The 21,586-nt window shown below is 40.3% G+C and overlaps 1 protein-coding gene across 11 annotated transcripts in view; it reads left to right on the forward strand.

The window, feature by feature from the left end:
• TENM3 (teneurin transmembrane protein 3) overlaps nt 1–21,586 on the forward strand; it is a 316,633-nt gene that overhangs the window by 148,202 nt on the left and 146,845 nt on the right. For all 11 annotated transcript variants that reach the window (XM_067721907.1, XM_067721896.1, XM_067721898.1 and 8 more), the window contains one exon: nt 14,511–14,749. In XM_067721907.1, the coding sequence (XP_067578008.1) occupies nt 14,578–14,749 (172 nt within the window). In that variant the 5' untranslated portion in view covers nt 14,511–14,577. The remainder of the gene's footprint in view (nt 1–14,510; nt 14,750–21,586) is intronic.

A 21,586-nucleotide genomic window follows, 5' to 3' on the forward strand; every position in this document is an offset into this window, starting at 1 on the left:
TATTCAATATCGTACAAGCCTGGTATCTTATTTTTTAAATACGAGATAAATGCAGATAGAAGGGTGCTTTACACATGCATTAAGATACAGAGCTCATTGGGCGACTGCTACTATATTACATAACTGGTTAAAAACGTAAGCTTTAAGGACAAAAAGTCATGACTTTGCCCCTGTACTAACTTTGCCAAGTTAAGGCTCAGTTTTCTCATCTTAAAAAAAAGCAGTTTACAATCCCACAGAGTGGAGATTTTATGAAGTTTAAATTACATGATTTTTTCTTTGTACACAGTAAATAGGTCCTCAATCAGCCTAATTTAAACCACTCACCACTCTTTGCACTGGTTGTTTTCTGTTTTGTTTTGTTAAATCCTTCTTGTTCACTGTCACACATCTGATTGATTAGGATACCTTCAACATCTCTTAACAACCCTGGAATTCTTTTATTCTTCATCAACTTACATCGACACCTGAAATTCTTCTCTTTACCTATATTCACACTTCCTTCTCAAATTTATAGAAAGAGCTTTGCTGAGCAATTTTAAGCCATCAATAATTAAATGAATTAATAATTAAGTAGATTAAATCTTGTTCAAATAGCACATAGGAATTTTTTTTTTTTAATAAATTTATTTATTTATTTTTGACTGTGTTGGGTCTTCGTTTCTGTGCGAGGGCTTTCTGTAGTTGCAGCGACCAGGGGCCACTCTTCATCACTGTGCAGGGGCCTCTCACTGTCGCGGCCTCTCTTGTTGCGGAGCACAGACTCCAGACGCACAGGCTCAGTAGTTGTGGCTCATGGGCCCAGTTGCTCCGCGGCATGTGGGATCCTCCCAGACCAGGGCTCGAACCCGCGTCCCCTGCATTGGCAGGCAGATTCTCAACCACTGCACCACCAGGGAAGCCCAGCACATAGGAATTTTAAGATCTTTTTCATTTCCATCTTAATTTTAATATATTTAGTATGTAATAACTGCCAACAGTAGTGTAATTGATATCTTTTAATTTATTTATTTTTTCTTTTTTTGCGGTACGCGGCCTCTCACTGTTGTGGCCTCTCCCGTTGCGGAGCTCAGGCCCCGGACGCGCAGGCTCAGCGGCCATGGCTCACAGGCCCGGCCGCTCTGCAGCATGTGGGATCTTCCCGGACCGGGGCACGAACCCGTGTCCCCTGCATCGGCAGGCAGACTCTCAACCACTGCGCCACCAGGGAAGCCCAGTGTAATTGATATCGTAAAACATGTAGGAAAATATCTAATATAGATTTGGGCATTTGATACCATGGCTACACAGTTAAAATAACTAAAATATAACAAAGACTATTAAACTATTTTAGCCATCTTGATGATGGTTAAAAAAAAGTCTGCATATTTAATCTGGTTGTTCAGTTCTTGATGCTCCCAAGCAAACTGTATAACATGACTTGTTACTTGATTATAAACATGTCTAAGTTAAAACAAGTCATAATAAAAACACTTTGCCTCCTATTGTAGACCTATTTATTTTTTACAGCTGTGGTTATACTTAAATTTTATATTTTATGTCTCTTGCTTAAGACTGAAAAGTGAACGTATAAGACAGTAGAGAATTCACTAAAATATATTTCCCACAAATCACCTTAATACTGTCTAGAATTTTGCCTCCCAATTTTCAGAAATCAGTTAACACATAATGCTGTACTTACCACGTACCTGTTGTACATTCAGTATGATTATAAATTGATCCAGAGGCAATTGCTAAAATGTATAATTATTAATACATTCATACTGCAATTTTTTGTAAAATATTATAAAACAATTTTTTTCTCAAACCTCTTGTACAACCACTAATAGCTCATATTAATTCAGGTGACAGCAGTGAAATGTATCTTGTTTATAAGCTTTTCATTTAAGACATTTTTCTTGCTGGGATCACCTCCTAGTGTGAAAGTTGTCCAAAGATAATAGCACATCAATTCAAAAGTGTAATAGATTTGAGAACACAACATGCTATCAGCATGAAATAGTTTATCAGCCTCACTAACTCACTGTCACAGCTAGAATCATTACATACTTTTCTGTTTTCATGTCAAAATATGTAATTTACATTCTAATGCTGATTACTCACTTGGAGGATGTTTAATTTTCTTATTTAGAATATTTTTCTTTAAATGCATACCATAATTAATTTAAAGGTAGTACAAGAAGAGGCATTTTAATTAGTAGGAGTCTAAAATATTTCCTTTTTTTGCAATTCAGGGATGCACAGTATATTATACTATAAAGCATTTTCAATTACATTTATAATAATAATACCTTCTATTAGAAGCAAAATAATTAGTCCATTTTGTTTTTTGGGGTTTTTTTAGAAAGTACACTTTTTTTTGTGGGGGGGGCTGCGTTGAGCCTTCGTTGCTGCGTGCAGGCTTTCTCTAGTTGCGGCAAGCAGGGGCTACTCTTCTTTGCAGTGCGCGGGCTTCTCATTGCAGTGGCTTCTCTTGTTGCGGAGCACGGGCTGTAGGCGCACAGGCTTCAGAAGTTGCAGTGCTCGGGCTCAGTAGTTGTGGCGCACGAGTTTAGTTGCCCTGCGGCATATGGGATCTTCCCGGACCAGGGCTCAAACCCATGTCCCCTGCATTGGCAGGCGGATTCTTAACCACTGTTCCACCAGGGAACTCCCAATTAATCCATTTGGAACGAGCCCTGTCCAATTCTTAGAAAATTTACACACACACCCACACACATGTACACATCACCTTTTCTAGACTCGTCCTATTTAAAAATTAGCAGAAATTAAATGATCAAAATGCAAAGTCAAAAAATATTGAGGTTTAGTTTATCATTAACTCACTCGAGGTAAATTTTATTTTTCTTAACTGTTTCACCTTTTTAATCCCCGCTTGAGACAAGCCTCTTCTGGTTTTAGGTCCCGTTTGATCATTTTTTATTCTTAGTTAAAGCTTTTGACCAGGGCTGCCGCTACCATAGTGGTTATTGAAGAAGTTAGTTAAACACTAGTCCTCCAAATACTTTTTACTTTCCTTCTACCAGTTAAGTACTACTCTTCACTGGTTCTGTCACTCCCACCCTTGAAAGCACGTTTTAATATAATATGTAAAGGATGAAAGAAAAAACTTCACCCGTAATAATGAGGATTCAGTGGGGGATTTCTGCTACCTCTGAACTTCAGGGAAACAATTTTTTTTCATCGTGTAGCTTTGTGGATCCGAAGCTACCACTGCTGCAGCCTTTGTCAGGGTGTGTGTGGTGGGGCACCCGCCGTGGCCAGCGCTGGGGGCAGCACCTCGATTGTCACTGCTTTGTCCTCAGCTGCTTCAAAGGAGAAGACTTAGGGAGAAGGCATGTTGTGTGGGAAAATACTCTTATTTTTTTCCTTCCCCTCAAAGCAGCAGATGTGTAAAGGAGTAAGGAGGTTATGTTTGTGTGTGTGTATACAGTGCTTTTTAAATGTTTAGAACTGAGTTTTCCAGAAGTCTCTTCTAATAGATAAAGAGAATGAGTAGAGATAGCTGTTTCTTTCCTAGATAGATTTTAATCCAGGTAATACATTGAAGCAAAGTTTTTAGAGGAAAAAAAGAATATATAAAAACAATTCCAACCAAAAAGGTTAAGAGTAGAGAAATAGCATCATGTCTGTGAAGAAAAGTAGTGAAACCTTTTGGTAAGCTGTAAATACCCAAGGTGAATTATCAGCTAGCCTTCTATATGACTCACAAGTCCAAGTGTCAAGTTCAAAGAGAAAAGGAAAGAACTCCCTAAAAGAAAGTACTTGTGAAATAAGGTAGTATATTGCTGAATGTTTGATAAGCACATGGAAATATAGATACCTCTAGGAAACGGAAGAGCCAGGAGAGAATGGATACTGGTGTCTAATTTAGAGATAAAGTAAAGGCCAATAAACATGGTAGACATTTAAAAGTAGCAATGAGATCGAAAAGGATGAAGCAACCAATTTCTTAACAGACAGGTGAAACTGAAAGGGAGGAACAATGAAGGGGGGGTATTGGAAGTAAGGAATTGAGTGAAATGACACAAAGCAATGAAATATCTAAACCATTTGATTCTGAGATCAGATGGATTGAGCCTCGTATTGTACAAATTACAGTTGCTCTAAATTGACTACTTGAAGTGAGCTAGCAGCAGGGACTGTCTAAGCAGGAGTCTTTTGAACTGACTTTCTGTTTTGTTGTACAATCTGGATGGGAGTCTTGAATAAAACGTGGTCCCTGGACCAGCTGCATTAGCTGCTGGAGTTGCACCCCAGACCTTTTCTAAGAAGTCTGCCAAGGGATTCTGATATAAACTGAAGTTTGAGAACCATTGCTTTAATGTATGTAATGGTCTCGAAGTACCTTTCTCCTCATGTTGGTGGCCTGACCCTTGAGTATGTAAGTTCACAAGGCCCTACCAAAATCTGTGAGTCCGTCATCAGTCTGATGGACCCGTTTCCATGAGAAAGATAGGTGACTGTAGAATACTTTTTGCAGTCTCACGCAGATGTTAGTGTGGGTAGGCTTCTCCCTGAAAATTCATAGCAGCCTCTGCAATCTCTTAGTTCTGGAATCGTCACAGAACTGCTTAGGGCCATCATCCTTGACTGATGGAGGTTTCTTTCCAAACAGCTAGGTATTTAAGCACAGTAAGTAATTGCAGATGTCTCTGGATATCTATTGAGAATCAGTCGCTGAAAGGTAAGGAAAACCAATAGGAACCCAGCCTTGAATAGAAACAGCTAATTTTCTGCACGCGCTTGCTTTCTTTAGTTTTCTGTTTAGTAGCTGCCCCAAATTTTATATTTGCTTGCATCATTATCCTAAAGCACACCACTTAGATAAACTGCTTTTTCAAGCCTCTTAATCAGTTACCAAATGCTGCTAAGTATATATTTAGCAGATAATCCACTTGGCTTTGGAATTGAAAAATCGGAATTTGATAGTGAAAATTCTGAAGACTGTGATAATGAAGCCCAGGTTTTAAGGTTCAAAGTGCTCAGACAATAGTTAATATCATCTTTCAGTTTTATCATTTCTTATAAATATATACAGACAGGGGGTGGTGCAGTGGTTAAGAATCCGCCTGCCAATGCAGGGGACACGGGTTTGAGCCCTGGTCCGGGAAGATCCCACATGCCGTAGAGCAACTAAGCCCGCAAGCCACAACTACTGAGCCTGTGTGACACAACTAGAGAAAGCTGCACGCAGAAACGAAGAACCAAAGCAGCCAAAAATAAATAAATGAAATAAATAAATTTATAAATAAATAAATACTGACAAATATTTGGGTCTGTTTTAACTCATGCAATATTTAATGTATATACTCTCAATGATAGATTACAGGTAATTAAGTGAGTGATAATGGGCAATATGAAAGATAACACAATAATTAAATTTTGTATATTTTGAATCTTTTTAGAAAGTATTTTATCTTAAAATGAATTCCAGGCAAACCATCCATTGTTTGGGCATCATCAAGTGACTAAAACTATTTTGAACTCAGTAGTTAATTTTAGCCTTCATATATTACCAGGTAAATTTAATCCACAAGTGTGGGATTCATTTGCTTTAAATCTGAAAATGTCATTTCAGAAGAGCTGTTTGATGTTGAGGAAATCTTATGAGACCTTTAATAAGCCTCTTAAATCCAGAAAGTTATATTTTGCCAGAAGGAAAAAGAACCTATAACTTAAAATTTCCTTAGCTCCTTTTTTTTTGGTGGTACGCGGGCCTCTCACTGTTGTGGCCTCTCCCGTTGCAGAGCACAGGCTCCGGACACGCAGACTCAGTGGCCATGGCTCACGGGCCCAGCCGCTCCACGGCACGTGGGATCTTCCCGGACTGGGGCACGAACCCGTGTCCCCTGCATCGGCAGGCGGACTCTCAACCACTGTGCCACCAGGGAAGCCCATCCTTAGCTCTTAAGTGAGAACTTTGGATTCTGAAAGTGTTGTAAATTTGGCCAAATATTGCCAGTCTTTCTTCCTACTGGCACATTGTCTTTGAAATCAGAGCATACAGTTTGCAGCAAGCAATCTATATTATGGGTAAAATTTTTATTGATTTGCCTAGAAACATAAATAGAAGGCAAGGCATCAAGACATTTAAACAGCTCACGTTTAGTTTGATGTAAAGTACTCTCTCTATTCAACAAAGACTATAAGAAGAGGAAGAAAGCATGACTTCCTGTGCAATGGAGCCTTTCTCCCCATAAGATGTATCGGGTTTTAGACAATAGAAATAGTTTTCCAGGTGTCTGTGTGTCACCAGTGAAGGTTTCAGCTGTGCCTTAGGGACAGGAACTGAACACTCACTACTATTCTCTTTTCATCCTAATCATTTGCTTTGTTTGCTCATCTCTCAAAAGGTTTTTACTACTGTATAAAACATGGGAAAAAAAAAAAAACCTTCTTTTCTATGAAGATAACCAATTATGAAGTTAATCTAATTAAAATTTCGTTCAGTGGTTGCACACTTTCTTTTTGACTTTTATCTTCTATCCTAATGCCCCACTGAGGAAATGACTCACACGGCTTTAAATGATGCTCTAACACATTTTCCAGGGATGCTTCTCATTCTGTTCCTATAATTTCCGACTTACTAAACCATGTTCTTGAGTTTAGAGGAGTATCATGATTATGTTAAGCTTCTGAACAAAAGACTAATATTAACCTGTTTCCTGGTGACGCTTATAAGCTTACAATTTAATTGTATTTTATAAGTTGTTTAATTTTGTACCTGATGTTAGGATCTTATAAAATGAGCAGTGAATAAATTGATATTACATATAATATAGAAAGGCACATTTAAATTTACTCCAAAAATCTGATTATTTTTCCACTAAAAATCTTAACAATAGTAAGTTTTGTGGTGATTACTTTGGAAGACAAAAACAATCAAAAGTGAAGAGTTACCAAGGAACAAAGTTACCTGCTGAGAGATTGAGGAAAACAGCAAGCAAAAGCAATTGTACGTGGTCTGAGGTAAAGGTAGATAGAAGTTATGACTGGACATATAGAAGTAATTCAGTGTATTGTGCAGGTTCCGTACTTAAAACATGACATTTCACTTGAGAGTAGAAGGAAATGTGAAATGAAAATGTTACTGTGCCCATTCTTGGTGTTTGCCAAACAAAAAGAGGAGGTTGAGGTATAAGAACTCAGAGAAACTTCTCCACCCTGGCAAAAGAAAAGAAAAGAAAAGAATGAAACAGAGAAAAAAGCAAAGGAGAAATGCTGTAAAGGAAAGAATGCAAGATTCTCTGACTGGTTGAATACTGGTTGGGAGGAGGGGGCAGGCAGAAAAGAATGGTAATTGAAAATTACCCCTAAATTCGTCAGTTAGAGAAACATTAAGGACAGAGTTACCGACGGTGACCAAAAGGTGGGAATGGAGACAGCAAGAAGGACAAGGAGATTCAGTCTGTGTCCCTACTAATTTCCTTTTTTATTTTTTATTTTATATTGGAGTGTAGTTAATTTACAATATTGTGTTAGTTTCAGGTGTACAGCAAAGTGATTCAGTTATACATATACATGTATCTATTCTTTTTCAGATTCTTTTCCATATAAGTTATTACAGAGTATTGAGTGTAGTTCCCTGTGCTCTGCAGTAGGTCCTTGTTGATGATCTGTTTTGTATATAGTAGTGTGTATATGTTAATCCCAATCCCCTAATTTATCCCTCCCCCAGCTTTCCCCTTTGGTAACCATAAATTTGTTTTCTAAGTCTGTGAGTCTCTTTCTGCTTTGTAAATAAGTTCATCTATGTCATTTTTTAGACAGTAATTTAAAATTTGTGGCATGACCTAGAGAAAGCGCCATCACAGAGTCAGTTAGAAATATATGCTAGAACCAAAGGCGGAAAGCTGAAACGAAAAGGCTGGTGTGAAGGCATATCAACAAAGAAACGGATCTTTCAACTTCAGAGGAAAAACGAGCAACTATTAATTGTGCTTAATACTGAGTGATTCTCCCCATTTATGTTTTCGCTGCCTCACGGCGTTACAGTTAATGGTGCCACGCGGTTCCACGGTGCTTGTCTGTTTGTTGTTGTTAACAGAATCCCCCATCAAGGTTCCAAAGCCACAAAGCAACTGTTAGTGTTCGGTGACCTTCTGCACCGGCTGCCTTTGGGGCTTTGAAATTGATTTTCCCCCTCCCAGTCTCCGATAGTTTCTCTTCAAGTGTGCATCTCTCATTTGTCACCAGAGTGAAAGTGGTGGCACAAATGGCAGCGGAAATGGAGACAGGTGCCGTGCAGGGCATCATTAGGAACATCAGAATAAGCTCAGGCTGCTCTGGTATGCCCTGCGTTACAAGGAAACTGCTTCTGCGTTATCGCCGAATACAATGGGGCATATTCTCACAGGATCCACTTGTTTCATTCCCAAATATGGTCTGAGAAGGAAAGAAAACCCTGTCTTTGTTCTCCAAACCTCATGTGGATGCCGGGTCAAGAGCATATGTTTTTGACAGTAATTTTTGCAGAATTTTTGATATGTGAGAAGCATATTCCCAAGGCTGTGTGACGGGTGAAGAGTCTCAGGGTGGGAAAGACCATCATGACACACAGGAGTAGGTACCTTAGAGAGTATTAGGTGATAAAAGAATTTTCTGGAAACTCCTTGTATACTTTTCATGTAGCTGAATTCCAGTATTCATTTATCTGTTCATTTATTAAATATTTGTGGAATTCTAGACCTAAACTAAGCATTGTGTTCGAGCTTGAAACAGTTTTTTTAAAATCCTGGACTTAAAGATACAGGTAAGTCACAAAATACACTTGTCAGTGTGTGGTAATTTCTGTATTGCAGTGGAAAGGACATTGTTGACTTTGGAAAGACGGCATCCTGTCTGAACCTAAAAATGGACAGATTCCTACCAAATCTGAAACCAAGTGTTCTCTATAGAAAGTAGGTTGACATAGACCTTTTCTACTAGTCTAGTTAATGTTTGAGAGGTTTTTCCATGTGTATTTTAACATATCTGTTTTGAGGCTGTAATGATTCTTAAAGGAATCATCCTCACATGAATGCCATCATTTGTAAGTGGTTTCAAAATACATCGATTTAAGCAGTCTTTACGAATTTTTTCTATACTTACACGCTAGAAAGCCATCTGAAAATACTGAAGGCCAGTCATTCTAAAATACAATTGAAGGTGATTTGGTTTCTCTTTCAGTGTTTTATAATGTTTCTTTATTTACTGTGCACTCACATCTCCAAGGCACTAATATGATGCCACCCCCAACATGGTTAGTCATTTAGACAGAGGAAGGGGAAATGCACTTCAGACCTTTAAAGTCAGTGGCCAAAATAACCCCCAAAACAGTCAAATTCTATTTTCTCTTGCAGCGACAAAAGTAAATTTATTTATTAAATAAGTTAGGGGACTTCCCTGGTGGTCCAGTGGTACAGACTCCGTGCTTCCACTGCAGGGGGCACAGGTTCGATTCCTGGTCGTGGAACTGAGATCCTGCATGCCGTGCAGCACAGCCAGAAAATAAATAAATTACTTGAGTTTTACAAAATAAACTAAAAGACTGTATGACAATATAAACAGTACAGTCCTAAATTTATTTAAAAATAAATACAGTTAGAAACTCTTTGAAAGTAAAGAGTCTTCAGTTCTACTAACCTTGATGAGCAGTGTATTTTTGAGTAATATATCTTTGTTTTCAACAATATCTCACAGTTGCATTTTGGTTTAAGAAAAATAATAATTTCATAGTCGTTCAAGCCTAGTTCTTGAAAGAGTTCCTTGCCAGGATCACCAAAGCAGATGGACATCATGTATTGATACCACAAATTTTGGAAACTAGAAAAGGGATGTCTGATTTGAAGTCAGCATGTGTCTAACTCCTTGTCCCGAGCCATGTTTTCAGTGTTAAGGCTAAGGTCATAATCTTTCATGGTCCATAGGCTGAGGTTCAAACCCCATTTCCCGTCGAGAAATGACCCAAAGCGCTCTGAATAAAGCTCTGACACGTTTTCCAGGTTCGGGTTTTGCTATAATTTCCAACTTTTATTTATTTTTATTCCATCATTTGTTTATTAGCTGTGGGTCTTTGTCCAAAAGGTGCTTAATTTCTGTTAGACTCACTGCCCACATCGGCACAATAGTCACCATTTTATTTATTTTACAGGATTTACGGAGCAACAGTTATGTACCAGGAACTTTCTAAGTCCTGAAAATACTTAGAGGCGAATGAGGCTTTGAGGAGTTTACATTCTAACTGGAGAAGACAGACCAGAGGTTTGGGCAGTGGGTATACCATTCATATCCATCAATTGAGGATACTAGACAAACAACTTCATGTTTTTATATTTCCGTCTCGATTTTATTTGAAACTCTCATCCCTGGGAACTTGGCTCGGGTGATTTGGGTCTCTCCGTCTCCCACCCCACCCCGTCGCGATGCTGTGAGTACAGCAGGGAGTCCCAGGTGCTTGAGTCTTCACGCTGTTTCCTCATTATCAGTCGCAGTGTTGCTGCCGCGACAGCTGCGTTCCTGTCTGCGCAGGCCACTTTGGTCCAGTTTCTCTGCTACTCTTGAAGCCGTAGAGGTCACTCTGCTTCCTGTGAATCACGCTAAGATGCAGAAATCCCAGGGAGGGTCTCCACAACTTCATCACCTCAACCCTCCACCCACTAGTTTTCTCTTGGGCACCCTGTGACCTCTGCCGGTCTCTGTCTGAGGTCTGAGGACACGTGTCTTCCATTCTCAGGGCTGCTGATCCGCTCCCTGGCCTCCGCTTCTTTCTCCAGGCACAGTGAATCCTCTGCTCTCAGCGCCTTCTCCCCCATTTCCCTCTTCCTCACGCGTGATGGGAAAATTGTCTGGTCTAAGGGGAATCTTTACCTCCTAAACTTGATTTCTTTCCGACGTTCTGGTTATATCCAGATGCTGTCTACTTCACCCCACCCAGAGGTTCTTCCTGGTACCAAAGACCAAGGCAAAGGCGTCTGTCTTTGGCCACGGGCCTGCATACTGGTCGCTGCTCACATGCTGCTTGTTTCAGGGTGCTTGGCTTCATCGGGTCGCTCGCTCTGCCCTTTCCGTACCCTCCGTCGAGGTATAGAGACAGCCTCAGGCTTCCCTGGAGACCCTCAGCCCCCGCCTCCCTCCCAGCCCTCCCCCGGGCGGGTTTGTCCCACTGGGCCCTGTGGAGCCCTCTGCTCTCATCAGCTCCCCGAGGGTTCTCTTCCTGCCCCCCACCTGGAGAGAAACCCCTATTTTACGTCACACTGCGTTTCTCCCAAACATTCTGGTTATACCCCAGTCCACCCCATTTCACCCAGTAGACTGGGCTTTGGGAAACCGGCAGGACACTCAGGCTGTTTCTACTTCTTGTCCTGTCTCGTATCTCCTGGGGGCAGTGCAACAAGGCAGCTGCTGGAATTGAGAAAGGGGAGGAAGCGCGAAGACAGAAAGTGGGGGAGATTTAAGAAGAAAAATGCACATTTAAAATAGCATTAAAAAAACTTAACCCACCGCCCAAGTAAACAGATGGACAAGATAGGAACTGACTGTAATAAGCGCTTTGAGGGAAATAAGCGTGATGATATGATGGAAAGTAAAGGGAACGGGGCTTCAGTAGGATCTCTGTCTGGTTCCATTATCTTTCGTGCCTCACCTTCTCCTTCTCCAAGAGGGGTGGGTATGTATCCTTCAGAATGCGTTTTGTTACTCCTTTCCACCTGCAGGGAGGAAGTAGTCTGTTCCTGTGGGCCGCTGGGACCCTTGCTCACTCACTCTTCATGTATAACCGTGAAGAAAGTGAGAGCCTTGATCAGGGGGTCAGCTGCAGCTCTCAGGCCACATCCAACCTGTCACCTGTTTTTGTAGTGATCATGAGCTAAGAACGATTTTTCCATCTTTAAGTGATTGAAAAAAAGTCAAAAGCAGAAGAATATTTTATGACATGAAATGAAAATTCCGATGTCCATAAATAAATGTTATTTGAACACAGCCATAGTCAAGCATGTATCGTCTGTGGCCGCAGTCACTATAGAAGCAGAGTTGCGACGGTATGGCCAGAAAAGCTTAAAATCGTGACTGTTAGGTCCCTTACAGAAGAAGCTTGCCTGCCCCTGATCTGGACGATCGGGGCCCTCCCTGGTACCACACACTCCATCTTCTCCAGCGTGTGTGCCCTCCCATGTGTGGGATCGCCAATGTCAAGTTTGTAAACCAGGGAATTCCTTCTGTAGACATTGCTTGTGAGGGTGTTATATTCTGATTTGGAATTGAAAGTCTTCAAGCGATACTTTTGGGTCTTTTGGAATATAGATTCCAGTGAGTGAATTTGGGAAGAAAACTAGCTAGTGCTTATTCGGCACTTCCCTGGTGCCAGATGTAAGCACTTCACGTAGGTTACTTCATTTAATCTCATAAAATGCCTATGTAGTAGGTACTGTTAGTATTCCCATTTAATGGATGATAAAACCAAGACGCAGAAGATTTGAGCCACTTAGAAACTTCGTGCAGATAGTTATAGGTGAAGTCTGGATTTGAACCCAGACAGTCCAGATCCAGAGCCCACATTCTTAATACTTATGCTGAATATAAATATGGTAGTAGGTGCTAACAGTACTGCTTCCAACATACCATTTAATTAAGGTTATAAACTTTAAAATTTGTTTTGTAAAGTTGTTCCGTGGGGGAAAATGGATTCACAATACAGTCGCTAGCATAATTTACAGAAGTAGTTACTTATCATTTGCATCTGTTCTAATTTTGTGGTTGACAAAGCATTTTTAGATGCATTAACTGGTTTACAACCCTGTGAGATAAGTAAATCATTTTACAGATGAAAATAGGATCATAAAAGGAGGAAATGTTAGACCAGGAACTTAAACCTCAATCTTCTGATTTCTAACCTAGAATTTTTTCCACTATACCTGTCAGGCAAACTTTCATGACTTTTACCATATCTGTACACCAGCTACACTATTATTCACTTAATAATTTTCTGGAAATGGACTCTGTAACTTAAATACCTGGTTAGCCTTTCATAAACAATAATATTTGTAAAATTATGACTTTGATTTTTTCATTTCTGAAGCACATGGTGCTTACTGTATTCCAAGTACACTACAGTAAGTATTAACTCATATAAGCCTCATAACAACCCCGACAGGAAGATACTATTACTATCTGTATTTTCCAGATTAAGAAACCAAAACACAGAGAGGGGTTAGCTGTCTTGCCCAAAGACACATACCTAGTAGTAAAGCAGGATTTGAACCTCAGCAATCTAGCTTCCAAGTTCTGTCCTTTTAACCCGTTAACTTGTTTGATATACTCAATGTATTTTCTAATACCCATTAAAATAGGTACATTGTATTACAATTTAAAATAGTCAGCTGTGACCCATCTAAAATCATCTTGCATAAAGACTGTATTGTACCGTGGTGGAATATTCCAGCTTATTTCCCATAGCCTCCTGCATAGAAAAGAGAGAGTAGTCTGTTGACTTAATTGGATGTGTTATTAGGGAAAATGATAGTAAATATTGGGACACAAACTAAATACACAATCAGATACTAGCATAATATGAAATGTAATCCATGAAAAACATGGTGCTTTTTTCTAAATTTGGGGACTTTTATTGTTAATAGAAATCTTAAAACGAGTCATCTTTCCTAAAGAATTCCCTATACAGCACTCCTGTCGTGTGATCGTTCAAATTTCTGCTTAAACATTTTCAAGGTAAGAGAGCAGACCGCTTCTTAGAGGCAGTTTACCCCACTGTCGTTTGGCTCAAGTCATTAGGGAATCTTTCTGTAGTTGATCTAACAACTTGCTTCACTAACCTCTTCATTTATTTAGGCTGGTTTTAGAAAGTGTTCTGTGAGTCCTTTCTTTCTCTACCCCTCCCTCCAGCAGGTTTACTTTCCTGGTTATGTTTGACATAAGCGAAAGATGAGATTAGTTTGCCCCCCTGGAGAACTGACCCGCTGCCTGTGGCCAGGCTTGACGGTACCCTTTATTGGGGAGGGGAAGGATAAGAAAGTTCGCACACACGTCCAGAAAAGAAATCAGTCTGTACCACGTGATCGGGTGTGCTTGTGTTTGTAGGAGTACATATTCGCAAACAGAGCAAATCCACGCGTAGCTACAAAGCAATATAATTACTTTTCTTAAGTGAAATGTGAAGATGTTCTGAAGGCAGTTCATAAAGGGAACTTCCACCATGGTTTTGTGCAGGAAATGGTACGATTAGAACAACTCTGCGGTCTCCCGAGACACCTGCTTGAAAGGGCAGTAATCATTTGTGTGCGTAAATCCTCCTGTATTTGTTACAAACCAGTCTCTTTCATCCCGGAGTCATTTTTCTGAGTTGGGTTTTCTGGTTAAAATATTTTCTTAATTTCTCAGTTTTTGAATTATATGCAGTAAATGATTTTAAAGCCAGAGAGAGAGAGGGAAAGAGAGGAGAGCTCATGCCTCGCCGTCTCTGTCTCTCACATTTTAATCTATTTGTATCTTATTATGATTTTTTTCCCATCCCGCAGGCATTTCCTATTCAAAACAGGAACAGGGACAACGCCACTGTTCAGTACTGCAACCCCAGGATACACAATGGCATCTGGCTCTGTTTACTCGCCACCTACTCGGCCACTACCTAGAAACACCCTATCAAGAAGTGCTTTTAAATTCAAGAAGTCTTCAAAGTACTGTAGCTGGAAATGCACCGCCCTGTGTGCTGTAGGGGTCTCAGTGCTCCTGGCAATCCTTCTGTCGTATTTTATAGGTAAGAACACATTTCTAGAACTCTATTTATTTGGTCAAGGTGTGTATTTGGAGATTAAATGTCATGGGGGAGGGGCTGGTACTGATATATGATAAATCGCAGAGTATTTTAAGTAATCTCCATCATACGTAGATAGATGGAAAAGCTGCCTTTGCATGAGGCACGAGGTCTGTCTTGGACACACAGTAGAGTGTCTGTGTGTTGGATTTGTCCCTCGTGAGATATGGGCAGCTCTGTGGCATTTCATGTCCAGGAGATAATTGATGCGCTTGTAGGCGGAATGGACTCTGTGCAGGAATCTCCTTCAGGGCAGTCGATAGGAAGCTCTCTGCTCCTTGCGATGTTACTGTCTTTCAGCCAGCTCGGCTGTCTAAATGTAAAACCCATCGCTCAGGGCCATCCTCTTGCACTCAGGAAACACTCTCTAGAGAAGCGACCGTCCGTAAAACAACGGCTGGATCACACGCGCTCCTCTGTGTGGATTTGCCAGCTTTTCCGACGTGGTATCGATCATGTTTTTTGTCACCCAAACGATGGGAGCTGCTAATAGAAGTTGTAAATATGCCTCTCCTCTAACTGTTTCAGAGCATAGGCGAGCGTTCACACTATTGGAAAGTTGCTTATTCAAGTGTCAGAAATGACCACATCTGACCTTGATCTGCTTCTCAGTGTAGGGAAAGGCCCACTGCATCGAAATGCAGGTGGTGCCCACTGAGGTGAATCACAGGCTGTGCGTTTTGCCAACAAGAACAGCAGCCAGTGATGCATCCTCAGGTGTACACAGCGATGTGTGATGCCCCGTGAGATCCTGCAGCTGAATAAGAGCATCACAGGGCTGTCTGTAGAATGGTATGACGCTTTTGTGGTGAGCCAGTTTCTATCATTAACTACAGTACCCCTTAGTTATAAATGATGTCCTTTGGAAAGTGCAATAACCATTTTGAGTCACGTCATTTAAGAGGAAAATAGAATTTTAGAGCATGAAGGGAGGAACTTTAGAGGTAATTGAGTCAGGGCTGGCAACTCGCTGGCATGTGGAGTACTGTGACTTCCGATCCTTTGACGGTGGTCGACATCGCTGATGAATCCGGGCACCCTTTCCCACTAAACCTGCACACAGCCTCGTTATCGTCATCACAGGGCTTCGTACAGCCACTGTCCATCAGAGATGAACGCCAGATGAAACCTTTCTGTCTTTTTTCAATCTAAGTTAACTCCCTCCTTGTAAAAGTGGTCAAACCAGGTACCAAAGGGGTTGCCACTTGGCCGAGATCACACACTAATGATGTACTGCTGTGCCGTTCCATAACACTCGAGGGACACGAGGAAGGTCACAACAAAAATCTGTGTTCACAGACAGATTTCTAGTATTCAGCTAAAAACTATCCAGCCATGAAGAGCATCTCTTCTGGTTACTGTATACATTACTTGTACTTGTCAGCAGCGTGCTGCTGAAGAATTTTAAATGCTTTCTGAAACGCACCGGTCACAAATGGGATGTAATAGATTAAGCATGTGTATTTGTATGGGATTTTTTTTTTTTTTTTTTTACTATAGTACATGCTAAACAGATAGATATGTACTATGCACGGTCAGAGTTCAGTGTCTGTGCTGTGGATGTGTGGTCAGACATCCTTTCTGATCTTACGTACCTGTGTCCTACCAGTTGTTAAATATTTTGAATATCAACTCTGATACCATTTAACTTTATTTACATTGCGTGACTAGGAAGAAAAATAGCATTTTAATGTGAGATCACATCCCTATTATTTGTGAGCCTTGTACTCTCTTTAAGGATCCATCAGTGAATATAATTGAATATCAGACGAAAATAAAGACTTAAATGTTCCCCTTTTTTTCATATTTCCTGTTTTGACTGTTTAGTGGTTAGCATCCCACTTTACACCTACCAGTACCACTATCATAAATGTCTCCCTTTGATTTTTCCCCACATGGAAACATACAAATTATATAATTTATATACTCACGTACTTTTGTTAGTTTAACAGATATTTGTTGAACAGCTGTTAAGATTCAGTTACTGTCCTAGAAATTAAGCTGATACAATCCAAGTGTTATTTGCCAAAAAATTACTTTTATCATCAGAGAATTATCTCATCATTTTATTGCTTTAATTAAACACAAATATACTTAGAATTTTCACTGGTCTTCCTGTACTTCAATAACTAACACTCTAACATAATGGTTTTTTGTTGTTGTTTAGATCAGGTAAAGCATTTCATTTCTGCATCAGTTAGCATGATAAATCCTTTTGAGAGTGAAGATACTGCCTTTACCCTTGAAAAAAAAAAAATAGGACACTTCTGTCCCCGGGAAGGCTGTCCTTTTCTATTGAGTGTGTGCGTAAAGCAGAGAGGGAGATCTGTCCGGCCAGATCAGCCTGATAGCCCCACAATCAATGGGAGACCAATGTCATCATCACACTGACCTCACAACCTTCAGCAAAAGGGCAGCCATCCTTAAATTTTCTTGTTTCCATTCCCTTAGAGGTCCCCTTCCCTCATATTGACTGTCGATATAAAGTCAAAGCCTTAAGAAATAAGTAAAATAGAAGGCCTGAGAAATTATTTCTCGCCTAGAATTTTCTTTCTCACCTTCCAGTAAGGTCATGAGAAGTTATGAGATACTGTAGCGTTAACAAGTCTCTTCTCTAAGATAAAATTATCTCAGGATAGTCAGAAAGGGAGGAAGGGAGGGGGACAGACTTTTCTGTTTGGTTGTTTTCCCTATCCCTATAAAAAATTTCAGAGACTAAAGAAAGGCCAAGAAAGAAAGTTAAAATTAATTCCCATAGGTAAGTGTTATACCTTTGCATAGGTAACCACTGCTAACTCTTTGGTGTCTGCCCTTTCAGATATTTCGCGATGCACATATACATCTACGGTCCCATATTTTTAATTCATTTTGTACCAGACTTTCTCATTTATCATTCATTAAACATCATTTAGCAGCTCTTTTTTTTTGCGGTACACGGGCCTCTCACTGTCGTGGCCTCTCCCATTGTGGAGCACAGGCTCTGGACACGCAGGCTCAGCGGCCATGGCTCACGGGCCCAGCCTATCCGTGGCATGCGGGATCCTCCCGGACCGGGGCACGAACCCGCGTCCCCTGCATCGGCAGGCGGACTCCCAACCACTGCGCCACCAGGGAAGCCCTAGCAGCTATTTTTAATTAACCGGTTTCCAGGGGGCTTCCCTGGTGGCGCAGTGGTTGAGAATCTGCCTGCTAATGTAGGGGACACGGGTTCGAACCCTGGTCTGGGAGGATCCCACATGCCGCAGAGCAACTAGGCCCGTGAGCTACAACTACTGAGCCTGCGTGTCTGTGCTCCGCAACAAGAGAGGCCGCGATAGTGAGAGGCCCGCGCACCGCGATGAAGAGTGGCCCCCTGCTTGCCACGGTAGAGAAAGCCCTTGCACAGAAACTCAGACCCAACGCAGCAAAAATAAATAAATTAATTAATAAACTCTTACCCCCAACATCTAAAAAAAAAAAGTTCTCAAAAAAAAAAAATTAACCGGTTTCCAAAAAATGCAGTGACTGTTCTCTTATGCGCGTGTGTGTGTGTTTATATGTGCAGCTGGGTTCCGTCGATCAAATCTTTGGTCGGAATAAATTATTTGAAAGAAATTTTCTGTGCCAAAGGACCATGGCCAAATTACCCTCAGTTTACACAACTACCAGTGCCCCTTAATATCAGTATTTGTAATCCTTGGCAATCTCTTAAATTAAAACATTTTATTGTTGTTTTCATTTATTACTGGTAGTGCTGAATATCTTTTCAAATACTTATTGACCATTTGTATTTTTTTTATGTATGTGTAGGAATAGTGTAGTTTCCCCCATATTTCTATTGGGACTTTTGTTCTTTTGGGGGGGCAGTTACACATGTTTATTAAGGATATGAATCATTTGTCATATGTTATATACTCTTCCGATTTATTATGAACTTTGTTTTTGGTTGTCTTGCCACATACCATATAGAATTTTTTAAGTAATCAAAGTTATCAATTTTTTTCTTTGTAATTGCTTTTTAAAAATATTTATTTACTTATTTGGTTGCGCTGGGTCTTAGGTTGCGGCCTGCGAACTCTTAGCTGCAGCATGCATGTGGGATCTAGTTCCCTGACCAGGGGTCGAACCCAGGCCCCCTGCATTGAGAGCACGGAGTCTTAACCACTGTGCCACCAGGGAAGTCCCTTTCCTTTGTAATTTCTAATGTTCGTGTTATGCCTATAAAATTCTTATTTACTCCAAGTATTATTTTTTAAGTCACTTAAATTTTCTTCTGGTACTTTTATGCTTTTTCAGTAACCATTTTTAGGTCAACATTTTTCCGGGCGCTCCACTAGGTGCTAGAGGTTCAAATTAGCCCTTCATTCTAGAAGCTCTCAGTCAAGTGATAAAGACATGTACGCAAACACACTTTTAACAGGACATGCTTTCATAGCAACTTGATCCGAATGAGCAAATAAAGAAAAGGAAAGAAGGACACACCTACTCCTGGCTGAAGATGTTGGAGTAAGACTTGATCTAGCAGGTGATATTTGAAAGATGCAGAGGTGTTCAGTTCACTAGGTTTGACCTCAGAATGATTGGTGGGAGATGACCTTGAGAAGAGGTCATCCAAGGTGTGGAAAGGCAGAAGCGTGAAATGTCCACAGTGGTGTGCGTGGAGGCTCCCGGTGTGCCAGCCCTGTGTATGGATCACCTCGTTCATTTTCACGGCAACCCCGTGAGTTATCGTCTCCGTTTAACAAATAGGAATCTACCGCCTAGAGAGGCGCTTCACCTAAAGTCACATAGCCAGTAAGCAATGGCAGCTGGACTGGGAACTGCCAACCACCCCAGGACACTGTACTGCCTCCCATGGGTTTTTTTTTTTTTTTAATATTAAAAAATATTTTATTTTAGACTAGTTTTAGGTTTATAGAAAAGTTGTGAAGATAGTACTGAGAATACCCATTTACTTCACATTCAGTTTCCTCTATTGTTCACATTTTATATTAGTAGGGTATATTTGCCATAATGGATGAACCAATGTTGATATATTATTATTATTAACTAAAGTAACACATATGATGAAACGAAATTAATTTTAAGGCAGGATGAGAAAATATTTTTTTCCTTTTTTTTGATCGGAGCAGAGTTGATTTACAATGTTGTGATAGTTTCTGCTGCACAGCAAGGTGAGTCAGTTATACATATACATATATTCACTCTTTTTTAGATGCTATTCCCATATAGGTCATTACAGAGTATTGAGTAGAGTTCCCTGTGCTATACAGTAGGTCCTTATTAGTTGTCTATTTTATATATAGTAGTGTTTATATGTCAATCTCAATCTGCCAGTTTACCCATGGGGTTTTTGAAGCGCTGAAAATAGGGAAGAAATGAAAGCATAGCAATGAAAAAGGATCACATTTATGTTTTCCAAAGATTGCTCTAGTGGCATCCCTGAATGTGTAATTCGGAGACGTAGAGTCCAGACTCGTGCTTTTCAGACTTGAATTTGCCTAAGAATCATCGGAGGATCTTGTAAACGCCTGTTCTGATTCAGCAGATCCAGCGTGAGAACCGAGAGTCTGTATTTCAAACAGGCTCCCAGGTGATGCTGCCGTGGTCCGTGACCAGCACTGTCAAATGTGATGCTTAATGACGCAAATGTTTCTACACGGTCCAGTTCAGTAGCCACTAGAAACATGTAGCTATGGAGCCCTTGAAATGCGGCTGATGCAACTAAGGAACTGGAGTTTAAATTTTATTATTGTTAATTAATTTGAACTCACAGCTACATGTGACTGATGGCTACCATTTGGACGGTACAAGTATGGACAACCTCTTACAAAACTAGTCTAAATGAGAGATCATGAAGCCATGTTGGGATAGGGAAGTGAGCGGAATTGAGAAACTGTAACTGACTCATAATGGAATAGATGTGCCACGATTTATCATATACCAATTCTTGAAAATCAAATGTTCAGGCCCGTACATGTGGCAGACCTCTTTTCAGCAGAGTCACATGTGATTTTCTTTAGATCACTGAGCTCCCAATTAAAATCATTCTCTGCTGCATTAATGTTTAAATTGATATTCCCTTGGACAATGAAAATTCTGATTCCCAAACACAAAGGTTGAGTTCAGTGATACAGACCTTTCCAAAGAATACCTGTCCCACTTTTTCTGGGCCCTGATTGACTCATTCTTCTTCTTTGTTTCTAAAATCAGAAAAGTATAAAGATGGGCAGTAGCCAACAGTTATTCACCAAAGAATGGGTACAAAAGAAGTGGTCTGTTGGTTACTACTGCTTCTGCTTCTGCTTCTGCACAGTTACAGAATGAGAGGGTGTCTTGATTATTGCTCTTTACTCACAGAATGCTCTTTTCCCTGTGGGGGAGATACCCTGAAATTTTGATGTTCTACACGTTGAAATATGTCCAGAAATCTTATCATGAAGTGTAAACGTTACTGAAGCGTTATTAAATACAGATCAAAATGTGCTGGAATTACTATGTTAACACCAATTAAAACTGCAACAAAGTCAAGTCAAACTTCAAATAACACCATTATGGACATTTAACCTCATTAACATGACCATATACTGCTAGCAGAGTCTGAAAATCCACAGAATTTCCCCTTAGAGTAGTACCAAAAGTATTTGCGCATGTAATTTAAATCTAAGGAAAACTAGAGAAAACAAAAATCGTACCAAAATACATTATGCTAGCATATTTTCTCAACTTGGGACCCTTTGGGCCAGATTTATTCCAACCAGTAATCCCTATGGCAAGGCTTTTGTTTATCACAGCTTATTG

The sequence above is a fragment of the Pseudorca crassidens genome, chromosome 21 (genome assembly GCF_039906515.1).
Source record: "Pseudorca crassidens isolate mPseCra1 chromosome 21, mPseCra1.hap1, whole genome shotgun sequence".
In the NCBI taxonomy this organism is placed as follows: domain Eukaryota; kingdom Metazoa; phylum Chordata; class Mammalia; order Artiodactyla; family Delphinidae; genus Pseudorca; species Pseudorca crassidens.